This window comes from Vombatus ursinus, unplaced genomic scaffold (assembly GCF_900497805.2).
Source record: "Vombatus ursinus unplaced genomic scaffold, bare-nosed wombat genome assembly UNPS02014863.1, whole genome shotgun sequence".
Classification (NCBI taxonomy): domain Eukaryota; kingdom Metazoa; phylum Chordata; class Mammalia; order Diprotodontia; family Vombatidae; genus Vombatus; species Vombatus ursinus.
In genome coordinates, this window is record NW_020954641.1 from 3386057 (window position 1) to 3412845 (window position 26789).

The following is a 26789-nucleotide window of genomic DNA, read 5'->3' on the forward strand; positions in this document are numbered from 1 at the left end:
GCAACAGAATTTCAGAGTTGAAAGGGCTATTAGAAGTCAATCCACACAAAATACTAATTTTTAGATACAGAAATTAAAACAGTGTAGACTACTCTATCCTATTCACTACTCCCAATTCAGTTCTCCCTCTGGCTAAGATGCTTAATGGTCAGCCAATATGAGTAAGCTGATTTGTTTACTCTGAAATGCTCAAATTGATGTGGTCTTGATCAATTTGGGAATTCCTTTCAATGGTAGATCACAATCTATTTGTGCCTTCACAGACTGCGTGAATCTTGTCCATTTTTTCTCACAAGTTTCCCACAGGGAGTCTATCCAATGTACTGGAAGCCTCTTTTGCCTTTTCCTGACATTGTAAAGGCAACAGTGGGATAGCCTGGCAGTCCACTTGTCATCCAACACTCTTCATGTGACCAGTCCATCTATATTTATATGGACATCTATTTACATACACATTTGTATATCATACATACATATATACACAAGCATACAAGCACATACTTTTATATACATGCATAGACATACACATATACGCATTTATGTGCTTTTTTTCAGTCCTCACAAATTACCTTCTCTGTGAGGTAGGGCAGGTATTATTACAATTTTACAGATGAAGAAATTGAGGCTCAGCAAGGCTGACTTTCTCAAATAAGCAGCAGAGTTGAGATATGAACTAATAGCTTCTGGCTCTAGTTTTGATATTCTACAGCCGATGCAGTCCGTGGGCAACATGCAATCCATAACACTCTCAACTATGGCCCCAAGCAGATTAAAATGCAGTTGCTATCTGATTTTAATGTTGATAAGTTCATATATAAACACGTGGTTATTGAGGTCAATATGCAGTCCACATGGATCCTCATAGTTTAGTGGCCTGTTTCTACTTAAGTTTGACACCAGTGTTTTATAGTATCAGAATATTGGAAAATGCACTGAACTCAGACTTAGGAGAACTCTAAGTATGAATTCTGCCTCTAAATACATACTAGTTGTGAATCAAGTCACATTTCTAGGAGCCTCAGTTTTCTCATCTATAGAATGGAGATGACACCTATGGTACTGCACAGTGGTGTTATAAGGCTCAAAGTAGATAATGTATAAACAAAACTCTAAATCCTGAAATGCCAGGTATTATTTCATTATAATATTTATAATTGTACTACAACTACCTCAGTATCTTCTGGTATTATCATTTAAATCTTTAGTCAGTAACTTATGTGACTGCTATGATCCACCTCATGTTTGGAGGTGCTATTACTGTATCAATTGACAGTTAAGTGGCAGAGTAGATGGAGCCCCAGGCCTGGAATTAGGAGGACCTGCCTCACACTTACAAAGTGGGTGATCCTGGGCAAGTCACTTAAACCTGTTTCCCTCAGTGCCTCATCTGAAATATGAGCTAGAGAAGGGAATGGAAAACATTATAGTACCTTTGCTAAGAAAACCCCAATTGGGGTCACAGAGAATTGGACGTGACGGAAATGACTCAATATTGTAGGAATTTCTTCCTGTAGAAGTATGGATAAATGATGAATCATGCACAGGTGTGACTAGATCCATTTATCATTTATTGTAATTGAAATGGCAAGGATAGTCTCCATTTTCAGAGACTTTTCTTACACAGAATACATATTTATATTAACAATGGTTCATTCTAATCCTTTTTGCTGACATTGAGTTGGTGTTGTTTTAAGAGCCCCTTATGACCTTATCTGAGCTCTACCCACTAATACATATGAGCAACTCTTCTCTAAGCCTTAGCATTCCTTATGGCATGGATCCAAATTAAACAGCCAGGATATGTCAGAGGCAATGTTTGAACCTGGGTCATCCTACTTCCAAAGCTAGGGCTCTATTTACTACTCCATACAGCCTATCACAGAGTGTTCTAATGAATCTAAAAAGGGTTTTCCCTTTCTGTCAAATGATGGGATTGACCTAGAAGACCTCTAAGGTCCTTTGCTACTACGACATTATATGGCAATCATTACAGGAACGGGACAAAACCGGCTGAGTCTTACATTTACGTGGACTATATGTTTTTTTTTTCCTTTTCCCTTAACTCTTATTGGGTTTTAAAAGTTAAAAGCAGTAACAATGCTACATCAGCATTTGGCCCATGCACTCAGCAGCCCAGGGGCACATATCGGGTCTGGAGTCAGAAAGGATCATCTTCCTGAGTTCAAATCTGATCTTAGATACTAGCTGTGTGACCCTGGACAAGTCACTTAATCCTGCTTGCCTCAGCTTTCTCATCTGTAAAATGAGCTGGAAAATGAAATGGCAAACCACTCCAGTATCTTTTTCAAGAAAACCCCAAATGGGGTCATGAAGAGTTGCCTAGGCACAAGTGAAATGACTAAACAACAACAACAAACCCAGCATCCCCAGCACATTTTAAACAAATACCTTAAATAACTACCACAGAATAGATGGTTTGACCAAGGGAAAATTTAATGAAACAATTTTTCCTTTGCAATTTCTTCAGACTTGTTAATTTGGATTTGTTCTGTTAACTACCATAGTTAAAATACTGGCTTTGCTGGAGTTCAAACATTTAAAAAAAAACCAAGTTCTTTTCACAGACTCTTTTGGTCTAAGATAATTTCATTAAGAAAGAAATGGGGAGAATTATTACCAAAAGCAGAAACATATTCTTTAAAGAATGTACAAACATAACGACTAGTTTCTCATCAGGAATTTTAAGTTACTGATGGTGATTCAGAGTATTGTGCTTAAATGTATGCAACCATTAACTAAAATTTAAGATTATATTTATCTGGACTACACAGTTAAAAAAAAGACAATTTTATTTCAATTTGAGTTTATTTAATATTTCATCCAGTTGAATTTAAATAGTACATTGACTCCATCAACACTGGCAAGACATTGTGCTAATACTGAAATTAATAACATCAGTCACTGCCATCACTTAAAATTATATTCCTCTTTTAGAGCATTAATAGAAATATTAATAACTATTCATCTTTACCAGCTTTAGGATCTTATTGCACTTTATTTAAATTTTTAAAAAAAACACATTTTTTTCTATAAGACCAGCATAAATTGCCTGAGCTTTGCTCATTTGTTCTTCTTATTAATACCATGAAACTGTACAGATAAATGATCTGCTGAAAACCATTAATAGTCTGAAGCTTCAATAAACAAACCTAAAAAAAAATATATCCATGATATTTGTCATCTTTATGTCTGTGCTTTGGTCACATTTTCTTAAGAGTGTATAATTTATCAGTTTTCAATGAGTATATGTCTTTTACTAGTGAAAGACACACACTTTATACAAATCATCTATTAGGTTCTTGAAATAATGATACAAATGAATTACCAGGGAGGCTTTCAAGGTCAATTGAGGCAAACAGAATATCTGGAAATCAGTTCACTTAAACAGAAGTCCACCATCATGAATGCTACGTGAGGTTTCTTTGCATCCTTATTTGAGCTTATGCACATAATTAATCAAAGAGCCATCAAGCAAACTGCAAAGGTCTGTGTGGAATGTCAGATTTTTCTAGACATGTTTATTGCAATAAAATATACCCAATGTCAGAATGCCCTGGGGAAACCATTTTTCTCCATCTAGACAGTTTTAAGACAAAAATGTGAGGTGAAAGAATGATGGAAGAGATACAGGTAAAGATCATTCTAGGAGACTAAAGCTTCAGATCTGTTAATCCTTTCAGATGAAAAACACAGAAACAAGTAAAAAAAATCTTGTTTGTGAGAAAATTTACTCTGATCACACAGTAAAAATATCTCAGTATTCTACTGTTTTCTAAATGTCCACACATTAGCTATCTTTAGGCTCTGCATAACGAGAATCTACTTTCAGTGATACACTCAATCATCTTGTATATTACTCTGAACACCTACAAATTTGAATTTAATGTCTAATCCCATATCAAATATATTACACTGCCAGTTGTTACAGATGAAATAAAGAGGGGCGTGCATACTGACTACATTCAAACAGAAGATGGAATGTAATAGAGAACATTCAAGTACAGTTTGTAAGGTCACTAACTGATTAATAAAATACAAGGTTTTCTTGGTCTTTCTAAAAGCCAAGAAAAGCTTGAAATAAAAGCCAACATAAAGAACTGGACACATAAGCAAATGCTTGCTGAAATACTAATTTTAGAAAATCAGAAAATCTTGATTAAATATTAGTTTTTAATACACTTTTAAGATACAGTATTGATACACTGTAAGTTTGATAGCTTTAAATGATTTTAAATAATGTATTTAAGTAATTAGTAATAGTGTAAATAATAGCAACTATTACAGAGGAACGTGGATGCCTCCTTAGGAATTTAAAAACAAAGGGATATACCAAAAGAAATTTATTATCCATACTGTCAAATGAAAAAATTACCAAGAGGAGAGAGCTTATAAGGTTAGCCTTTATTTTATTAAACAAAAAGGCCTGTAAATTATCTTTTGATTTGAGCCTATAGAAAAAAGTAGAAATCTGGGTCTGTGCTGCATGTAACAGAGGCAGCGGCAGGCTGCATGTCAAGAGTGATGATTTCAGCATTCCATCCTCTTAATCTCTGGCCTGCTCTGAATCCCTTCTGTGTGTGGAGGTCCTCTTGAGGGGGGATGCAAGCTGGATCTATTTTTTTTTAATCACCTTCCATTGCTTGATATTTAATGTAAACTTTTTTTAATCAATTGATCAAAAAATATTTCTCAAGTGCCTAGTGTGTGCCCGGTTTTGCGCTGGATGTGGGCTGTTAAAAGTTTCTTCCAAAACAGTAACCCTAAAAGTGACAGGATGGGTTTGCTCACAAGGATAACAAGGTCCTTAGCATTAAGGTATAATTTTAAGTAACAGATTTAGTCAATAAGGTAAATTTGGACACTATGGAATAATTAACTAGTTATAAGAACACAAGTGAAAGAGTTCTTTTTACCCACACTGGCATAATGTATTTGGGTTTGCATGATTATCCTTAAAATGTTCAAGTCTTCTCCCAATTTATAATCCCTTATTAAAGTACACACGTTCTATTTCAGGACTGGTCTCTTGAATCTTGGCTTTCAATTCTGGCTCCAAGCGTGTAACAGACATCGAACTGAATGTGAAAGAAATGGTAAAGTTATGACTTGACCAGAATTCAAGAAGTGAAATCAAGCATACATACAGATCAGGGAGTCAGGAATGAATTGATATAGGTTGAATATTATTTGACTTTTTGGTTAAAAACATCCTCCCCTCCTTCCCCTTTTCCAGTTGATTTCCTACTCTCCTTTAAAGCCCAACTCAAATGCCACCTTCCCCACGAGGTTTTCTCTGATTTTATGGAGTAATCCTCTCCTCCCTCAGAGCACATAAAATATTTTGTTTTCTTTCTATTGTACCTATGAAATGCTGTATATTATAATTTTACCTGTCTTATCCCCTTTTTAGACTGAAAGCTACAAGAAATCAGGGTCCATGTCTATAACGTTTTATTTTCTTAAGCACCTGGCACAAAACTCTGTACACAGTAAGTATTTACATGTTTTTATCATAACTAGGTCAGAAACAAAGTATCTTATCACGAGAGAAAAATAAAAACAAAACATAGCTTCTTGTAATTTCTAAAACTTTAGTCTACATATTTAAGAAAAAGCATGACTAGGAAAGATTTCATGTACTCCCCAAAATATAAATTGTAAATGCAAGACATGTAACAATTCAGTTTTGTTCTACTGAGGGTAAAATAGTGATTATAATAAGCAAAGGGGGCAGCTAGGTGGCACAGTGGATAGAGCTCCGACCTTGAAGTCAGAAGGACCTGAGTTCAAATCTGCCCTCAGACACCTGACACTTACTAGCTGTATGACTCTGGGTAAGTCACTTAACCTCGATTGCTTCACCAAAAAGGGCAAAAAAAAAAAAAATTAAATAAAATCAAATCAAACTCAATATATATCTCAGTTCATTAGAACTAAGAAAGTGCTGCATCATCATAACTTTACTGAGATTCTTTTGACGTCTCCATATGATTAACAGGCAAGCCTGGCTTCTCGAAGGAAGGCTGCATTACGGTCTTACTAATCTAGAAAGCCTTTGGATATGGTTCTGATGACAGATTGTGTCTGCCATTTAAGGACCAGACTAATTGCAGAACGACTCATTAACCAAAGAGTCAGTCACCAGATAATGAGTTTGGTTTTTTTTTTAACCACAGTAGCAGATGAAGACTGTCCACTAGAACTATAGAGTCTTGACATTGTTGAAATCATGGATCTCTGAAATAATTTTACGTAGGAAGATACTGGACTTTCAATCAGGAGACCTGAGTTCAGGCTCCCAACTAAAATATTTACCAGCTGTGTGGATGGACAAATCTCATGTTTCTAGAGTACTTCACTATATACAAAACACTTTCTCCATGACGAAGTTGTGAGGGCAGCAACCTACATATTATAATCCTCATTTTACAGTTGAAGAAACTGAAGTTCACAGAAGTGCATTTTGTCTTTGCTTTTTTTTAAGTAGCTTTTTTTTTTTGCTTTGGCAGTCGGATTAATCATATGGAGACATCAAAAGAATCTCTCAGTAAAGTTATGATGATGCAGCACTTTATTAGTTCTAATGAACTAAGGTATATATTGAGTTTGATTTGATTTGATTTAAATCTTTTTTTTTTTGCCTTTTTTGGTGAGGCAGTCAGGGTTAAGTGACTTGCCCAGGGTCAAACAGCTAGTGTCAAGTGTCTGAGGGTGGATTTGAACTCAGGTCCCCCTCACTCCTAGGCCGGAGCTCTATCCACTGTGCCACCTAGCTGCCCCTTATTTAAATCTTAAAAGCAAATTTGTACTTGAGTTAATGCATGCCTTATTAACATTAGTTAATTCTTTCACAATCCCTTCAAAACCCAACATTTCTTTCCTTTCTATTAAAAGAAACCTGGACCCAATCTAAATTAAGACTCCAATCTTTCTAAATTGATATTTCTCCAAATAAAATAACCAATAGTACTAAATAAGTTACCTTTTCTGAGGAAACAATGCACAGCATAAAGGTGTAGCAAACACCAAACTAAAAAAGAACAAAGAGATTTTTTCTCATCATAGAAGACGTAGGGTTTATTATTCAGATGGTAGTCATGATACGCAATTTTCATTAGAAAAAAAAATAGACAAACTATGATTAAATAGCTATCTCTCCGCTACTTTGTGTTTTCTTCAAATAACTTGTTTAAAATAAAATACCATACAAAATGATCTAATGAAAACAGAGACCAAGTTAAGCTAAGCTTCTCCTGTATAGTCTCTATTCCACTATTGGCCAACCAGCTTGGTTTCACATTCTATCTTCCCTCCCTATACTCCCTCTATAACCTCTAATATACTTTATCCCTTAAAAGCAACAGAATCAGAGTATTACTCACCAGAAGCCAACTAATCCAACTTGAATGGGGGCACTCATCCAGGGGAACCTCTGTAGAAGTAAATTAACAATCAAAATTCTTTTGCACCAGATATTTGTGGACAATTTCTTATGTTGATGAAAGACCTGATTTAGGGCAGCCACTATACAATTTTTGTATAATACTGCCAGCTGCCAGCTCAGGCTTTTTATCCCCATCTAAAATCTACAGATGGGTAAGTAATCAAAGGTCAAGTGACCTTAATTAATACTTGCATACAAAAAATCTGTGCTGCAATTCAATCATAAATTAACTTTGGTTAATTTCATTATGGTTGATGCCACCAGTGTAAGTAATGTCCATAACATCTTTTTGTTGTTATTTGTTTTGTTAATGAGAACATAGTTAAGTGGAGTAAGTTTGCTGGTCTTTGGTTAAGGAAACACAAAAGGCTGTTGGAATTTTAGGTTAATAAAGAAGGTAAACAAATAGACCTAGTTAAAATACTTAAGAATTACTGTTACCATAACCACAAAAGCATGAATCCATCTCTCAATGATGAACACTTGTGGACCACTAGAAATGGCTAAAATAAATCAATCAGTTTGTTTTAATGAAAACAGTTAAGTTAGAATCTATACAACAGACATGTTTTGAGATTCAGGCCTAAGTTTGGAGAGAAGAGAAGACAAAGACAAAAGATCTTACAAAAGAATATTTGTGTGAATTAGCAAAGTTACCAGAAAGAGGTAAAAATGAAAAGAGATTAATTATTACTATGAGTAATACACTCCAGTGCCTAGTACAGTGCCTGGCCCTATGTAAAGCCTAAATGTGTAGTAGGTTCTCGACAAATTGTTAACTGATTACACTATAAATCGGAACTAAAAATTGAGGCAGGTTTTTCCAAAAATGATGGAGAGTTGGGGAACTGATTAGATCTTAGTTAGGCACTGCCAATGATTGATTTTCTTGCTTAGTGATAATAAACCCAAAAGAGCACTAGACTTTAGTCAGGGTACTTGAGTTCAAATTCTGTCTCCCAAACTGACTGGTTGCATGATCATTCAAGTCATTTAACCTCCCTGACCCTCAGATTTCTCAACTTTAAAATGGGGGTAATAATATTTGCAATTAACTATCTCATTATTACGAATAAAGTGCTTTACAAATCTTCATATTATAGGAATATAAGTTGCTATTATTATTCCCAAATTTCCCAGACATATTATGTGCACACTATCACTCCCTGTATGAGCTTTCAGGATTGATGGATCTTAAGAATGCTTAATAAAGAAGATAGAATTTGCAAACACATGAGGCAAGATGATGACATTTAATTCCCAAGATAAGTTGACCCCAATGATTAGGTACTTTCCCAAGCCAACGTAGTGACTTGGTCAGAAGACAATAACATACTACCTTAAGTTTTGTACAATTTGACAAATGAATGTCTTAATGTGCAAAAGATGACAGTTAGGACTGATCTCAGAGAATTCTGAAAAAAACATTAATTGTAGTTGCTGTGTGTGTTGGAGAAAGTTAAGGACACTCATCATACATTTGGCCCCTTCTTTCTCCTCATATGGTTACCATCCCAGTTCAGATTCTTATCACCTCTTGACTAGATACTACATTAGATTCCTATTTGGTGTCCCCACTTTAAAGTTCTCCCTTCAATTAATCCCCCACACAGTTCTGGTAATATTTTAAGGCAAAGGCTTCACAATGACATTCCTTTGACCAAAAACCTTCACTGGATCTTTATTGCCTCTAGGGTAATATATAAATTCCTCAATTTGACATCTAAGGTACAATACAAATTGACTCCAATTTATCTTTCCGGCCCATCTGGACTTCAGTTATTCTCATCTCCCACCTTCAGGAATTTACAGAAGTTATATATGCTTCCTTCTCAACCTTATCTCTCTGCATTCGTATCTTCCTCCATTAAGTTTTTTACTCACTATCCCATTCAAAAAACAAAACAGAAGTGATTTAGAAGTTAATGTTGGTAAATAATCAGTGGTCTAAATCTTTTGAAGGATTAAAATTCCTTTCAATAAACTTTACATTTTTCTTAAATATGTAAAGAATAACTTATGAGAAATAGGATAAATTGATTACCAACATAAGCAGTAGAAACTGTAAATTTTGTAGGTCACAGTAGTTTCAAGGCATTTTAAGAAGAATTATGGTACAGTGAAAATGGCACTGTCCCTGGATTCACATTCAGGTTCTAATCCTCAGACTATCAAAAGCTAGTTTTGAGGTACTGATTAGGACATAATTTATTCATCTATTCTGATTTTCCTCTTGTGTAAAATGAGCGGTTGAACTGGATGATCTCTAAGGGCCTTTCCAGGTCTATCTAACATTCTATGTTTTAAGGAGCCCTTCCAACTCTGACAATCTAAAACTCTCCCTAACTTGAATTTAAATTAAATGTGCAGTCTTCCATATACGAAGATGAAAGATTTGACTCACCACCAGGTAGTAGTAGTAATAAAAATAAGCTTTGGGCATTTTGTGAGAAAACCCCTGGAACAATGGAAAATCTCCTGGTTTTAGAATCAAGAGACCCTGAGTTCAAATCTTAGCTCTTTGACTATATGACCTTGGGCAAGTTATTTAGCTTCTGTATGCTTCAGTTTCCTGATCTGTAAAATGATGAGGTTGAACGAGAAAGATGGCCTCTAAAAGTCCCTCCTAGCTCTAAATCTATGTAGTATAATTATAAAACAATGAGATTAATTTCTAGTGTGGCTCAACATCATATTCCCTCCATTAGTCTGTTAGGAAATAGGAAATTCAGTCTAAATCCATGGAATATGAGATTTCTTGTACGTATTTTGTACAGAGGTCAAACCTGCAACTTGGTATATTTTGTATAATGTGTTAACCAACCGAGATAATCATACAATGAATAGATAGTCAAGATACTTTTATGAAGGAACAATTTTTTTAAATTAAAATTTGGAGTGAATCATTATTTAATCGAGATGTCAAAAATTTAATTACTAATGACAGTTCATCAGAAAGATTACGGAAACCATTCTTTTTTTTTTTTTTTTTTTTGGCTAGGCAATGGGGTTAAGTGACTTGCCCAGGGTCACAAAGCTAGTAACTGTTACGTGTCTGAGGCCGGATTTGAACTCTGGTCCTTCTGACTCCAGGGCCAGTGCTCCATCCACTATGCCACCTAACTGCCTCCCATGGAAACCATTCTTAATGAATAAACATTCATAAACACATCAAATTTTGTGCAATAAGTATTTTGCCACCTTCTCACTCCTGATGTTTTCTCCAATTAATTCTTTTGGAAAAGATAAGAAAATAGAGATACATGGGTCAGATTGAAGACCTGACCCCCTGTTGGAAGAATAAAACTGTAGGACACAAAAAATGCTACCAATGTTCCCTGACATTTAGAAACACTATGACATCATGGTATCACAGAAAAATCAAAGGATATCTGAGTTCTAATAGAGGCCTTCCCACTACCTCACTGTACGATTTTGGGCAAGTCATTTCTCTTCTCCAAGACTTAGTTTCCTCCTCATTTGTCTATTGAGGAGACTGGATTTAAGATCTAAGGATCAATCCAGCTTTGAAAACCTATGATTGAATTCTAGATTAAGATTGGTCATGCTGAACTGCGTCATATAGAAAGAAGCAATGAATCAGAAAATTATGGAATAAGGAAGTTTACCACCCACTCAATAATTTCTCCATGGTTTAAAAAACAATAGGAAAAAAAAGCAATCCTCAATTAAATTCCTCCTTTTTTCCATGGGATGGAGAAGACGCTTGATGCTGAGAGGTTATGCCAACAAGGTACAACTACAGCAAGACTTATCAAACTGGAAAGCCTTTTGACTAGGGCTTGGCAACAAATTATGTGTTTATCATAATACCAAAGAATTAGTCTGAGAAGACCTTAGGAACTCATGTAGTCCTACCCTCTCATTTTGCAAATAAGGAAACTAATGACCAGAAAGTTATAATTACATGTCCAGGGCCACACCACAAAAGTCACAATTGAACCCAGGTCTTCTGACCCCAGAACCAGCAATTTTTATACTGTACCACCTACTCTTCTTCCCTAGTGAGAATGAGGCTAAGAGTGGAAAGGCTCTCCAAAGAAAGCCACAAGATGTTCCTTTTTTGGCCTTAGAAACTCAAGATTTATGTGTTCTAGGTTTTATGATCTGCAGTTATGGGGGGAGAACAAAAGCATGGATCCTCAAAAGATTCAATTAAGAAAACAACCCAGAAGACCATGGCTTCCACCTCTAGGAATTCTCTTCATTGACTGCAGTGACTAACAGCTACAATGGTATTATGAATTTATAAGCCCAATGTGGCAATTGAGGCCAATATGAACTTTTCACTGATGAGATTTTAAGATCTTTCCTAGTAACATCACATTTGGAGGACTTCTCTATGTTGACAAAATCCATCAGTTAACCTACCACTGAAACCTAGCAATGTAGAAAAGGTGGGGGGAGGGACAGAGGAGAGCACACCACACAGAATCAATCAATAGCTTCTGCAAAGCAAAACCTTCTACTAAGGCATAATGTAAACACCACCATAAAGTAATAATTGGTATGGAGACTACCATCTCTAATTCTAGCTCTGCTACTCCATTCTTTCTTTTCTTCCAATCACAACAGAATGGGAAACTGAAGCTCACAGAAAAGAGATTACTTGCCCAAGGTCACACAGTTAACAAATAGCAGAGCCAGACTTGAAATCTATATCTTCTGACTTTTGAGTCCAGGGCTCTTTTCACTATATCCCACTACTGCTTCCATTTTTCTCACACTGTGCTGGAGAATTCCTATTCCAAGAACTCCTTGATACATGAGGTGGGATAAAAGATTTTCCTGCAAGCAAAGAAAAGAAGCCTGAGGCATGAGAGTGGTTTGTGACTACCTGCCCAACCTAATTATGAATTGATGTGCTAACAAGCAAGGAATTAGTTTAACTTTGCTGAAAAACTGAGGCTAAAGTATTAATCTAGGCACAACGTGATGGCCATCAGAACAGAGAAAAGAGGCCATATGTAATACATGTTTGACAGCTTCTTCATCTAGCAAACAAGGGAGCTGAACTAGATATTTAAGGTCTCTCTAGCCCTATGATCCTATGATTCAAGCATGTACGATGTGCTTTGCAGATAACAGGCAAACCTCCTCATTTTATTCCATGACAGCCCTTCAGGAAGCATATAAAAGGGTTGAGAGGGATTCATAAGATCATAGATCTAGAAATAGAAGACACTTCAACAGCTGTCTACTCTAACCCCATTTTACAGATGAAGACACTGAAAGGTCTAAGAGGTTGTGACTTGTCCAAGATTACAGATAGCAAGTAGTTGAGGTGGTATTTGAGGTCCTCTCACTCCAAAGCCAGCCTTCTTCTACTGTACCATCTTCATATTTGCATCACTGGCCTGTCTCTTCATACAGAGAAATAAAATAGCTTCCACTTGCCAATGGAAGGAATTATTCAATGGACACAGTTATGTCCTATTTAAAGAAAGCCTGGAAGAGTCTGAATTAAGTATCAAGTCCTAGTTCTGCCTCTCAGGACTTAATGTGACCTCGGGCAAGTTCTTTATTCTCTCTGGGACTGTTTTTACACCTGCAGAATGAAACATTTGGCCTGGATGAACTTTTAGATCCTTTGTAGTTTTAATATTGTGATAAAAGTATAGTCATCCCACGATTACTGAAACTCAGAAAGAACAAAACTCAAAGTCATGACAATAATGAAGTAATACTTGCATAATACTTGCATTGAACCAACTGCCCTCCCACTCCTCCATCTTCAATTAGTCAAAAAAACAAATTTTCCCATTTTAAAAAGGTTCTAAAAGAGAAATGCACATTTCTTTGTAAAATCAGTCATATACGATGTTAATGGGTGCATGTCTGTTAATAAAGCAGATTGGAAGTGCTGTCACTGCATTGGAGCCAGGCTCTATGAAATAATGGACTTTTGAAAGTCATGAAAAGACATGAACGTGCTGGTTAAATCAAAGCTCACTGCTAATTCATTTTATAGCTAAACTATGGGAAACAGCCAAAAACTACCTGAATAGCTTTGTTCACCTGAACTCACAGTTTGAGAGGCTGAGAGAAAGGAGCAGGAGAGCAAAAACGACCATGATGGTGCCACTGAACATTATATGGCCTTGAAGAAATCACTTTCAAATTCATCTGTAAAATTCATAATAGCCACACATTGGTTATACTGTAGGTTAAACACTAGGTAGTTGGTTGCCAAATTCAATCTTCTTTCCCTCTTCCAAAAAAGTTGAACTGATATAATACTGTTCTCATGCACACATTATCAACTCAGGCCTTACTCTGAAACATCTGTTTTACAAATTTTTTTATTTTTGTGATGGGAAGGGAGTGCGTGACTCTTATGCATGTTTGTGACCTCTCTGATGCTTCCAAAGTTGTGCATGATATTATATCTCAAGAAATATAAGAATGAGAAGTCTAATAACCAACCACTTGTAAATAAATGGCAGCCTGGTTCAATGTGTATATAAATATATACACATACACACATGCTTATATATATATCTATATATATGTATGTATGTGTATATATATATGTATGTATGAATATATATACATATATATGCATATATATGCAAACATGCATACACCCACACAACCCTAAAATTTATATTCTCTTTCCAAAGCCTAAATTTATCTGAGGAAAATAGAGACTTCATTGTGACAAAAACTTTTCCATTCTGTCACCATATTTATTGATTACATTGGATGAACTGTCCCCTTGCAGACTAGATCATGAGGTGCCAGAGACAGGGATCATATAGTTCTTATTTTCTGTCTCCCGGAGCACCTTGTACAGCATCCCACCATAAAAGAAATTATGATAATGTTTGATGAAATGGAGTGTTGACATTCTAGACATTCTCAATCAATGTTATTGTGCATCAAATGATACTTCAGAGACTTGAAAAGTTAATACACCTCTTTACATGTCTTAACTTACCATTATAAAATGACCTTACTCAATGTATTTACATAGTGATTAAAACATCACACTAATGTGTATAAAAGGTGAAGCTTTTCCCAATCCCCCAAATGCCTCCCTCCTAAAACTACCTTCTGTTTAACTACTTTGTATTAATTTGCTTTTATTCTCCTTATATTCATGCCATACATACACACACACACACACACACACACACACTCAGTCACTGTCTCTTCTAGAATGTAAACTCTTTGAAAGGAGGGATCGCATCATCTTTTGAATTTCTTTCCTCTACACCGAGCAGATAGTAAGTTCTTAACAAATGCTTGCTGACTAACTGAACTGAATTTATTAAAAACAATTTTTACAAATGCCACTCCAAGGGGATGGGGCTGCCATGATAAGTGGAAATATTTCCTTTTCTCTGAAAGTGTAGTTCTTGTATTACAACACCACTTTCAAAAGTGAAGATTTTATTCCGAATCATCATAAATTCCTTGTTTTTCTTGAGCTGGATCCTATTCTATCAAAGAATAAAACCTGGATACCAGTTTTCAAATACAAAATAAATGAAATGATTCATGTTATAACTTACAGTATTGGGTCATGGTCATCAATGTGGTTTACTAGATTCCTGATGGGGCCATCAGATAAGCTATAGGCAGAGTATTTAAGGAGGAAAGGTAGTGCTCATTCAGAATGTTCTGTAGAGTTAACTTTTATGTTTACTAATCCAAATTCTACCCCTCCCTTTCACTTTTACATAAACATTCAGTTAAAGCTCAAGATGAGTGTTCAGTAAGGTCTAACAGCTCAACAGAAGTAGTAGGCTTATTACATCTCTGGAAACTTTTCAAATTTCTGAAGAAAATGTGTCTGGAAATACGGAATATATTTTTATTTGAACAGAAAAATTTTACTCAAATACTTCTTATTCTTTCATCAGTTTGCATGTGAATAGGGGATTAACTGAAAGGTGAAATGCTGGAGGTAGCCTGGGAAGTTTAACATATAAAAAACAAGTGAAAAGATGCCATAAATAGACTTACCTTTAAGAATGCTTTCTTCTCCAAAGTGTTCATTATAAATGGAGGAATGGCTGCAAGCAAAGGAAAACGTTCTTAAAACTTGAAAGATATTGATTATATTTAACGTTCCTATTACAATCTTGTAGCAAATTCATGTCTGTCTAAACATGGACAAAATGAAAAATATCTTAAAGGATCCTCTTATGTATTAAAAAAAAAAATCTGCCGATCCCATTTGCTTGCAGATGTTAAAGTCCTAAAAATGCTTCTGTTTGCAGATGATATTTTATTGGTTGCATCAAGTCCTGGAACCCTGTAGAGCCTCCTGGAAGAGTAGCCACTCAAAACGTTTCTGACCTAACTATCTATAAGGAAAATATTAAATGGATGAACTTAATTTGAGGTCATGGATAAACATCATAAAGGATGGGTAGGTTAGTATGGAGGAGTTTGTAATTTGCACTGTTGTAGGGACATCTAAATTGAGATCCCGGAGCTATTTGAGTATTATGCTGTACTTTGAGAGTACAGAATCAGCTTGGAAAACTTGAATACATTTTTAAAATTCACTATTTTAAAAAATCCCACAGTGTATAAACACTGACAAGATCAGAGAATTATATGTGATTTATTTTCCTCAGATTTTTAAATTCCAGAAAATTTTTAAGCAAAATGTGCATCCTTTGAATAATATTACTTACTACTTCAACCTGAAGATACAAACTAAAGTCTTCAGTTAATTTCTTCTTTCTTTTGTAAAGGCCTCCAGGAAGCTTTTCCCAGATATATTCAGTTAAAAAAAAATAACTTAGCTAAGGGCAATGTGCTAAGTTCTTTTCAAAATGTTATGTAAGAAAAATACAAGGTTATCTCAATTGTAATCAATCAATTGTAATCCAGTAAAAGCTTAGCACATGTTGTGGAGGGTTTCTCACCTAGTGGGTTCCATAAGTGGTCATTACGATACCATACACGTGAATTCTCTGATGTTTTTGTAAATTGGATTGTTAATTTAATCTTCCACATCAAGGTCTTTTGTAGTTCTTTTGTGTAAACACTGTTGAACATGTGACTTGATTGAAAGGTGACTTGACTCTTTAATGGAAACTTTCTTACAGTCACTTCATGCATAAAGGAGCTATCCATAAGAAGATTTTCATTATCATCCTTCTACCAAGTTTTGCTTGTTCTTTATGTGATTTTTTCCTTTAAACTACTTAATCTTCAGAGAGTACAGATTTTCTGTTCAAACTACTTTAAGACATTTTTAGGGCAGGTAGGTGGCACAGTGGATAGAGCTCCAGCCTTGGAGTCAGGAGGACCTGAGTTCAAATCCAACCTCAGACACTTGACACTTACTAGTTGTGTGACCCTGGGCAAGTCACTTATCCCAAATTGCCTCACCAGAAAAAAAAAAAACAAAAAAAGACATTTGGAACCTCTGGAAAGTTGCTATAACTGTAGTCTGATAAAGATTATAAAAATGTTCAAGATGGTATGATTGATTATAATTGAGATAACCTTGTATTTTCCTTAGATAACATTTTGAAAAGAACTTAGCACATTGCCCTTAGCTAAGTTATTTTTTTCTGTTTCAGTTATCCTCTAGTTATACCCTGGAGTGGCTTTAAATATGAACTGACAGACCTCCAAATGATTTATAATCAGAGCAGAGGCTCATTTCTAGGTTAAATGGATTCCTAGTCTAAGGCTAAAACTGCGTAGTTTTAGAAACCATTAATAAAATGTTTTAAGAGCCCTAGTTTAGGCCATAATCCTTGGGATTCCACTTGAGTAAAATAATTCATTGGTAGGACTTAATCCTTTCCCTAAAATTTAGATATTTCTATTAATGGTTTTTTTTAAATCTAATCTCCCCCTCACCTCAAAAAAAAAGAAAAGGATTAAGTTTCTTTCTGGTTTTTTTTTTTGGATTAAGTTTCTAATGAACTGTACAAACCCATGCCAGGGGCTGCCATAAGAATTCTCGAGACCACCACTTGTGCGATAGCTTGTTGTGCAGCATTGACTGATTCACCTAATCGGTTTCCATTTTCATCTGTAACAGGAATACCAACTTTGAGCTCCCTGTAGAAAAACAATAAAAAAAAAAGATTACATATACCTTTGCATTTTATGGACTAAAATTAATATTATATTCTGACCTAAATACACATTTATGAATTATCTGTCAGAAAAGTATTATAATTATTTTTTTCAAAATATTACAAATTTTATCTTTGGTGTGACAAAAATAAAATATTATAAAAGTCCATCATTTTTAAACTGTTACATTGCACCAAAAAGAATTTAATTAATAACATGCCACTTTAAGGCCAAGATTATATCTTTTAGAGAAACCTAAGATAACACCTTAGAGGCAGGTATGGAGTAGTGGATGGAGAGCCAACTTGAGAGTTGGTCACATGTTGGCTGGGTCACATTGGGTGAGTCCTTTAACATCTCAGTGCCCCAGGAAATCCTCTAAGGCTCCACACTGTATAGCAGTTTCCAATCTCCTTTGGTAAAGGGAGTTTCCTCACTGAAAATCACCTATACCAATGAAATCACAAGTGAAATAAAAAAAAAAAATCTTTGCTCATGAACAAAATGTAACCCATAGTTACTCAAAAGAGATAGTATGCTGGATTACAATGATTTAATCCTTTCCATACTGCTACAAAAACTTATATAGTACTAGTGGATACAACACACTCTGTTAACAGGTACTAACACTAAAGTTCTAAATCTCACTTTTACCCTGGTGCTTGTAATCCGATCCAAAATGCCTTTTCTTGTTCTTTCTTCTCCTTTAACTTTTGCCAGTTCTAAAAAAATACTTCCAAAAATATAAATTAATATTACTTTAAGCCTAAAACAGGTAGCCTAGGAAATTTTTTTTGAAAAACTGTTTTGGGCAGCAGACTTCTTTTGCCTAGATCTAATGTCTCACATAACTAAATTTATGTCTCAAAATACCTTTAAAAAAAAAAAACATGAGGGCACCAAACTTTTTTAGAGATTGTGCCTACTACCTAATACAAGCTCAGATTCAGAAGGGACAATTCTATTTCAAAAGAGTATAATAATCTTACCTTTGTCTCATTAATGGAATATTAATGCAATTAGCAGCAGCTACAGCAGCAAAAGGAACCAAACGTCCTATAAGGGGTGAGACATGCTAAAGAAAAGAAAATTTCAAAATCATTTTAATACCTCTGCAATATTGAATGAATACTATATTTCTCCATAAAAAAACTATTTAGAATTATAATCCCATAAATTAAGTTCAACTTAGCTCATTAAACATTTATTAATTTTCTACTATATAGAAGGACCCATCCGAGGCACTAAAGAAGATACAGACAAAAAAACAAAATAGTTCCTGTCCTTGTATTGTTCCTGGCCTAATGGAGCTTAAAAACTAGTATGGACAGTAAAATGAATATATAGTATAAAATATAATAAGAACACAAATACATGTATAAACGCTAAAAAAAAAAAAAAAAAAAAAAGGTCTGAGGAAGAATAGAGTACTATTACCACAGCAGAGGAAGCAATAAGGATAAGTTACGGGGCAGGAAGGCAGAATCAGTAGACTTAAAAGTTATCATACTCTAATGACTACATACACTATATTGTGGTTGCAGAACTGACTATCTAGGAAGGAAGGCAAGAAGAACCGGATGAATACTTTATGGTAGAGCATGGTGACTCAAATACTTTGGCATTCAAGTGTGATTTTCTATGTGCCTATGTTCTATGCTATGTCCCTGGGGAAATTCTTTGCCTCAAACTGTGCTGTCCAAGAACTTGAAAGAATACTGACAGGATAGTTGATGATGACTTTGCATCAACAAAGTTAACAATAGATGTGTCCTCGGCAACACTTTCTGAATATTTTCCCTATTCTCTTGGCTGTGTTTATTTCTGTCTGTGGCAGCTATATAGCCAGAGATTGACATCACTTCTGGTTTTGTTTTGTGTCAGGAAAATCTCCATGGAGGAAATGGGATTGAATGCTACACAGTGAAGGATATGGGATGTCAAAAGGCAGTAGACACGACAGAAGTGTATATTCTGACATAAGGATAATGTACAAGATGAATATAGGCAGGATGAGTTCAGGAATGGTGCCATATATTAGAAGAGATTATAATTATTTTATATTCTATTATATACGCTTTCAGGAGAGCACAAAATTTCAAGTTTTAGTTTTCAACACTGTTTCACGTAATGATATTTTTATATACTTGGCATATACATATACATACACATATACACAAACATATATATGATGAAAATATACATACACATATTTGATTAAGATGTTTAAATTATTCTCAAATCTACTTGTTTGGCATCATAATAAAAGAGATAGGTCCAATAGGCATTAGGCATTGATTATAGCGAGAAGGAATACTGGATGGAAAAGGCCTGGGGAAAAGTTACAGAATCAGATGGGAAAGAAAAGATGCCAAAAAGTTTAACTGCGGAAAAATGAAAAATACCTTGGTTAGTGCGTTAAGTCCCAGTGCGGTTACTACAGCACCAGTGGTGGCAGATACATATGCTGTCCCCAGTTGGCTGCAAAGAAGAACACATATATCACACTCATGTAATAAAAAGTACTGCAATACTTTAGCCAACAATTATGGACAAAAAGAATAAACAGAATCCAAGTCAATAACACAGAACTCTCTCATCACGCTATATCCTTCTCAAATATCAATCAAACAAAATTTATTAAGTGCCTTCTATATGCCAGGCACTGGGGATACAAGGGCAAAGATTGAAACAATCCTTAGGGCAAGGACTTTATGTTCTAATGGGGGAAGATAAGTACATACATAAAAATATACAGAAACTACAGAGTAAATAAATAATATTAAAGAAAAAGTAATTAAATTCAAGGTAGTTTGGAAGGGGCAGCACTAGCAGTTGGGGAAAATCAGGAAAGCGTTCCTGAAGCAGATGGTGCTTAAGCTGCCATCTTAAAGGAGGAGAGGAACTCCATGAGGCAGAGGACAGGAGGGAGTGACTTCCAAGCATAATGGCATACAGACGGGTTAGTCATGTATGAGGAACAGGGAGACACAGCTGGGACAGCGGAATCATGGAATACAGGAGGGAGAGTGATATACAATAAGACTAGAAAGACAAGCAGGGGCCAGGTTGTAAAGAAAGAGTTAACAGAGGAGTTTATAATTTACCTTAGAATCAATAGGAACCCCACTGGAGTTTATCGAGTGGGGGAGTTACATGTTCACATATGTACTTAAGAAAAATTACTTCGGCAGAAGTTTATTAGCTGGACTGGAGTAGAGCATGATTTGAGACTTCCCCTGAAAACTTGAAAAAATAACTGGAAATTGTTATTTCTAACAATCTGGTCAAGAGGTAGTGAGGGGCTAAATTATGGTAGTAACTTCATGAGTGGAGAAGAGATGTGGAGGGAGAATGTCAAGATTTCGCATCTGATTTGATATTTGAGAGGGAAAGAAAGAAGTGAAGGAAAATGCTGAGATTTATAATTCAAAGAGACTAGAAAGATCATGGCACCTTGAAAAGAAATGGGAAAATTTAGAGAGTTTGAAGGGAAATATAATTAATTCTATATTGGACATATTGAGTGTGAAATGTCGTCAGGATCTCTGGTTTTAAATATCTATTAGGCAATTAGTGATAAAGTAGTGAAGCTCTGTGTAGAGAAGGGCTGGAGACATATTTGCAGGGTATTCCAAAAGTCTTAGTGCAGTTTTAAGCTATGCATTGATGCATACAGTCATACACATATGCATGTATATAATATATAAAAAGAAGAGAAAGGGAATTGGGGAAGAAGTAGAAAGAGGAGAAGGGGTAGAGGAAGATTGAGATTAAGAAAGAGCAAGATTGGGGCAGCTAGGTGGTGCAGTGGATAGAGCTCAGACTTTGGAGTCAGGAGGACCTGAGTTCAAATCTGACCTCAAGATACTTGACACTTACTAGCTGTGTGACCTTGGGCAAGTCACTTAACCCCAATTGCCTCACCAAAAAAAAAAAAAAAAAAAAAAAGAGCAAGACAGAGGGTAGAATATTTAGAGCAGAGTAAAGTGTAAGAAGAGAAGGGGCCAAATTATGAAGGGCTTTGAAAGCCACAGAGAGAATTTTATATTTGATCCTGGAGGTGATAGAGAGCTACTGAAGTTTACTGAAGGGAGTGGGGGCAGCAGCTGACAGTCAGACCTGTACTTCAGGAAGCTGAATTTGACTGTCACTTTCCTCATCTATAAAATGAACTGGAGAAGGAAATGGCAAACCACTCTAGTATCTTTGCCAAGAAAACCTCAAATGGGGTCATGAAGAGTTGGATACAACTGAAATGACAGAATAACAACAACGAATCTATGAAGGCATGTTAACAAACTATTTTGACATAGAATGGGAATTTAGTTCTGTAGATACCTTTTATTTAATATTATGCTAGAAAGATATTCTGAAAAATCTAACAATGTAAAAGAGTTCTTTTAAAATAACTCACACAGTAAACTGATACACAAATTAGGTAATTTTTAGGTAGCAACTTAAAAACTAATATTTATTACAATAGATTACATAGTCTTACCTAACTGAGATAGGGGCATCACCACTCCTATTTGTATAATTCACAACAGCATTGAAGGACTGGTTAATCCACTGCCAGAAAAGCACCGCAGGGGTAGTTCTGAGGGTATGAGGAAGGAGGGAAGGGAAGTGAAAGAGAAAAAGAGTGTAAAAAATACAATACTTCTTACCAAAAAAAAAGAAAAAGAAAAAGCTAAGGAACCAAGAACCTTGAAAAAAACAGCACACTAAAAAGGTGATGTTGGGGCAGCTAGGTGGCGCAGCGGATAGAGCACTGGCCCTGAAGTCAGGAGGACTTGAGTTCAAATCCGGCCTTAGACCAAACACTTGACACCTACTAGCTGTGTGACCTTGGGCAAGTCACTTAACCCCAATTGCCTTACCAAAAAAAAAATTAAATAAGTAAATAAATAAAATGTGATATAAATACTAATTGCAGACTTATAAATTAGTACTGGCCAGAAGCACAATTATAAATATCTTTGGATATTTTGGTTCTCCCTTCTGTGTTCCTTTGTCTCCTCAAGCCTCCAATGCTCATTTAGGTTATTTTCTTTCCAATCAAAACCAGATCTTAGTTAAGGGCCTAGCAAAATTATTCACACTAAGATATAAAAGTGTTACTCCTCTAGGGGTATTCACATTTGATTAAGGAATCAATGCTTTAAGCTAATAAAATTCATATTTTTAGAATTTCAGAGTTTTATTGATCCACTTGTAAACCCAGAAAGCCAAAGAAATCTTACAAGCTTATTTTGCCTTTATATAAGTACAGGCCTATAAATGGGAAAAAAATTGTGAAAATGATGATTTTCTGGTAGACTTTTCTTTTTCTTCCCCTCCAACCTTTCCTTTATAAATAGGATTAGACAAAATTCTATCCCTCTTCATTAAATGAGATTCAGTAGAAAAAAGGATTCTTCTAGTGCAGCAGTAATACAAAAAGGAACACTAAATACACATTAAAAAAGCAATACTTCAGTTTCAATTATATTTTATCAATATGGTTTGTATCAAACTTACTTGAATGACTGGGTGTTCTATAACTTACCTATAAAAAGTCATCATACAGCCTGTGATTGTCATGTTCATGGGAACCTGAGCTGACATTCTTCCTATCAAAATCATCTTTTCACCAGTGTCAGGATGAAAAGCTGAATCATAAACATACTTTGCTCTCCATAATTCATTTTCTGTAAGCCCAGGTGGTATAATTCCTTTTCTAAAACAAATTGCAAAAAAAAACAAAAAACAAAAAAACAAAAAAAAAACACCACATCAAGAACATGTTATTAACTTAATTAGTTACTAGTAATTACATTTTGTGATATGATTTGGCAATCATCACATCCAGTGCTTTCCAGTTTTGTTTTTTTCTCTAAAAAAGCACACATGATACATTGGCATTAGATTTCTATGTAGTCTATAAGACTTTGTGCTATCATTCCTTTTTCTTAAAGTATATTTTCCAATATAATTTTTGCCATCTATATCTATTTCCACATTTGCAATAAAATCCCTGAGTACCAAAATTTATGTTGATTTGATTTAAAGGATCTTAAAAAAATATATTTGTAGAAGTTTTGTAACTATTCTCTGCAATTCATGTTGGTATATAGGGTATAATAATTTTTATGATGGCTTTTTATGTGGCTTCTCATATGCTTTTATAAATTAATACTAATTACTTGCATAGGTGTCTTACCCCTTAAAGATGACAAGCTCCTTGAGGTCAAGGATGACTCTTCCTGCCCCAACTCCCATCCCAGGTATGTCTTTCATCAGACAACATTTATCAAATGTTTAAAGAGAGTGGCTGAATAAGACTCTGAGATGATTAACATGAAACCCAATAGATATGGATGGCAAAAACAGATGACTTCTTGAGATAAGATTTAACTATAACTTTTTTTACATAAATGTGACCAAGTCAGAAAACATTAAAGCTATAAATGTTACCTGTAATCATGAACAATTTGTCTTGCATTTTCTAGTTGTTCATTAGTTAACAAAATATTTCGTGGGTCAGTTACAGTAAAAAAATGACTAGCTCTTCCAATAAAAGTGCTTTGATCCCATCGTGGTTCCTTGATATTAATATTTAGTGGTAATTCAGCTGACATCGTTCTATGTGAAATTAAAAGAGGTCATTTCAGTATTAACATTGTTTCTAAACTTAAAAAGACAGTAGATAAATTCAAGGTTATGTACCCTTGCTAGTTATGAAAATCATTATAGCTAGATAGTAAAATTTACTAATGTTCCACCTAAAGATGTACAGAAGGTCAAACAGTCAAAATCTTAAATAGGAGCTTAGATGTCTATGAAATTCAATTGTTTCTAAGAAGTTCTCCAAACCACCTTCCAACCCATAAACATTTCTATTTATAGTAGTGTAGTATTTTCATCTTTCTTGTTTAGAAATGCAGATATAATCATGTAAACCTTGAAGTAAAAAGGCATGAATTATCTATTATATCAGAAAGAACAGAGCTTTAAGCAGCTGAAAATAATTTTTAAGAATAGTAGTCATAAATTATTAAAATTACAAAACACAATGTCAAATTAGCACTGCATTATATTTTAATCAAAAAAATGTTTGCTAGCTTAGTATTATTAGATAATTTTATACAAGTTTATATATGATTTCTCCAATAATCTACAAATTAAGATTAAGCTTGCCGTGATTAGGACACAGATCATCAATTTGACCCAAATATGCTCACAATCTATAAGGGTGTTGGTAAGATAGGCCATAAGAGTTCCTTGATTTGGTAAGCCAAGTGCATTACACACGCATGCGCGCGCGCACACATACACACACACAGAGAAGGAAAAAGGGAAACTCCTATACTGAAGAATATAAAAAAGAGAAAGGATCTTGAAGACTTACAGCCCAAAGTATGAAGCCAAGGAATTCACAAAATTTTTGAATACACTGTAGTACTTTACTTTGTCTTCCCTCGTTCTATTACAAGGAAAAAAAAAGATACAGTAGTGTTATACTTCAGAACGAAAGATATACACATCTGTTCCAAATCTGTCATAAATCATCAACAAATAATTGTCCTGCATGCATACAGTATGGCATACTGGAGACAGTATTATGCTTGCAGGCAGGAATCATTGCAAGCACTTAACCACTATGTGGGCTCAGGCAGCTCCTTAGGTCTCTTCTAAGTCACTGATGTTTGACCTCCAAAATCACTTATCCTTCTAGTATTTTCATGATTCTATGCACCATGCTGGGCTCTCTACAACAAACAAAACAAAAGTTACTGCCTCATAGGAGCTTACAATCTAAAACAGGAAGCAGAAGAGCTTTAAGTGGTACCTGGTAATCCAACTGAAAACTGTCCATTGACAAACCATTTAACTACATTCTTCGATGTAAACTCACAGATTTGGGTTTAATATTAGGTTCTGCATCATTCTAGTGTGCTTATGCCTGGCCAGAAGGAGGAATAACCAGCAGTTTTCTCAAGTGCAATATTAGCAAGCAGGGAAAGTAGAAAAATTACAGCAATCCCAAAGCAGGTGTAAGTCTTTTGACCTATGTAGCTGAACTGCAGCTGTTCTACACTAATATCTTCACCTCTGCCAGTGCTTATCAGTCATATTCCATGTGGGGATTGTAAAGCTGAGGCAATTAAGAACACTGCCAGCATTTTTCAGTAGTAGTACTAAGAATATACACAGGAGGAAGAAAAATTCCTTTGCCTGTATAGTTACCCTTATCATTTCAAAAACTTTAATTTCTACTGAAAGAATTGAGCTTTAAATGTTTCACTATTTAGGCACTTCTCAATTTATTTACAGCTGGCAAATATATGGTAAATCTGACCTTTCTTTCATAGGCCATAGCCATTCTGCACCAGCCATTCCACTGCACTCCTCAGTACTCCCACCTGCACCACCCACCCTTTCCATCTTATAGATATACATTTCTAACTCAAGCCCTTAAACTTTAACTAACTTAAAGTCCTAAGGATGATAACCTACTTGAATTCATACTTCAATGATTAACAGACTCCTATGGACGGATCCCTTATTCCCAACCCCCTTCATTTCCTCCAACAATGTCCCACTCTAAAGCTACCCACCTCTTCCAACATGTTCTTTAGAATGTCTGCTTCATAGGTAACAAACTTGCTTTCACCTTAAACCTTTTTCCTTCTCATTTCTTCCATCATCTTATATTCACCAAGACCTGCTTCCCTGGCCACCCTTCCTAGCACTGATGGCACTTTCACTCACTGGCCAAGGTGGCAGATTTCTACTACTTCTTAGTCCCTATAGCCACTACCATGCTCTCCTTCTCCCACCATCACTTGGTAAACTCTCCTCCTCTGAGGTTCATTCAGTCCATATCTACCACCCAATCAAAGTTCTGGTAGCTTTTATCTCCAGGGCACTCTTATTCTTTCCTCAAAGAGTTCAGTGCTTGGCTCAGTCTGTCTCCTCCCCACATCCTGCCCTCCTACTAGAGGACTTCAACACACACACACTTATGTATGTATGTTTGTGTGTATACATGCATCTATGTGTGTGTGTGTGTGTGTGTGTATGGGGGGGGAGGAAAAGAAAGGAGGTGGTACTGTTTCAACTATCATAACCTCTCAGTTCCTTAACTTACTCATTTCCAAAGACCTACTCCCCAACCAAACCTAAGATACACATAGTCATATCCATGATCCTGAATATCATTTTGCCATTGATGTTGCCATCACCCATAAGTATCCCACTT

General features: G+C 35.4%; 1 protein-coding gene across 4 annotated transcripts in view; it reads right to left on the minus strand.

Annotated features, from left to right (window-relative positions):
- Positions 1-2807: 2807 nt before the first annotated feature.
- Positions 2808-26789, minus strand: part of SFXN1 (sideroflexin 1) — a 36885-nt gene continuing 12903 nt past the window's right edge. For 2 of the 4 annotated variants that reach the window (XM_027841877.1, XM_027841878.1), the window contains exons 2-12: positions 24936-25010; positions 24002-24169; positions 23094-23264; positions 22044-22142; positions 19948-20023; positions 18532-18617; positions 17397-17524; positions 15458-15507; positions 7404-7453; positions 7004-7051; positions 2808-5096 (exon numbers count right to left, since the gene is read on the minus strand). In XM_027841877.1, the coding sequence (XP_027697678.1) occupies positions 5000-5096; positions 7004-7051; positions 7404-7453; positions 15458-15507; positions 17397-17524; positions 18532-18617; positions 19948-20023; positions 22044-22142; positions 23094-23264; positions 24002-24165 (969 nt within the window). In that variant the 5' untranslated portion in view covers positions 24166-24169; positions 24936-25010 and the 3' untranslated portion in view covers positions 2808-4999. The remainder of the gene's footprint in view (positions 5097-7003; positions 7052-7403; positions 7454-15457; positions 15508-17396; positions 17525-18531; positions 18618-19947; positions 20024-22043; positions 22143-23093; positions 23265-24001; positions 24170-24935; positions 25011-26789) is intronic. The other 2 variants (XM_027841879.1, XM_027841880.1) reach the window with 2 other exon arrangements.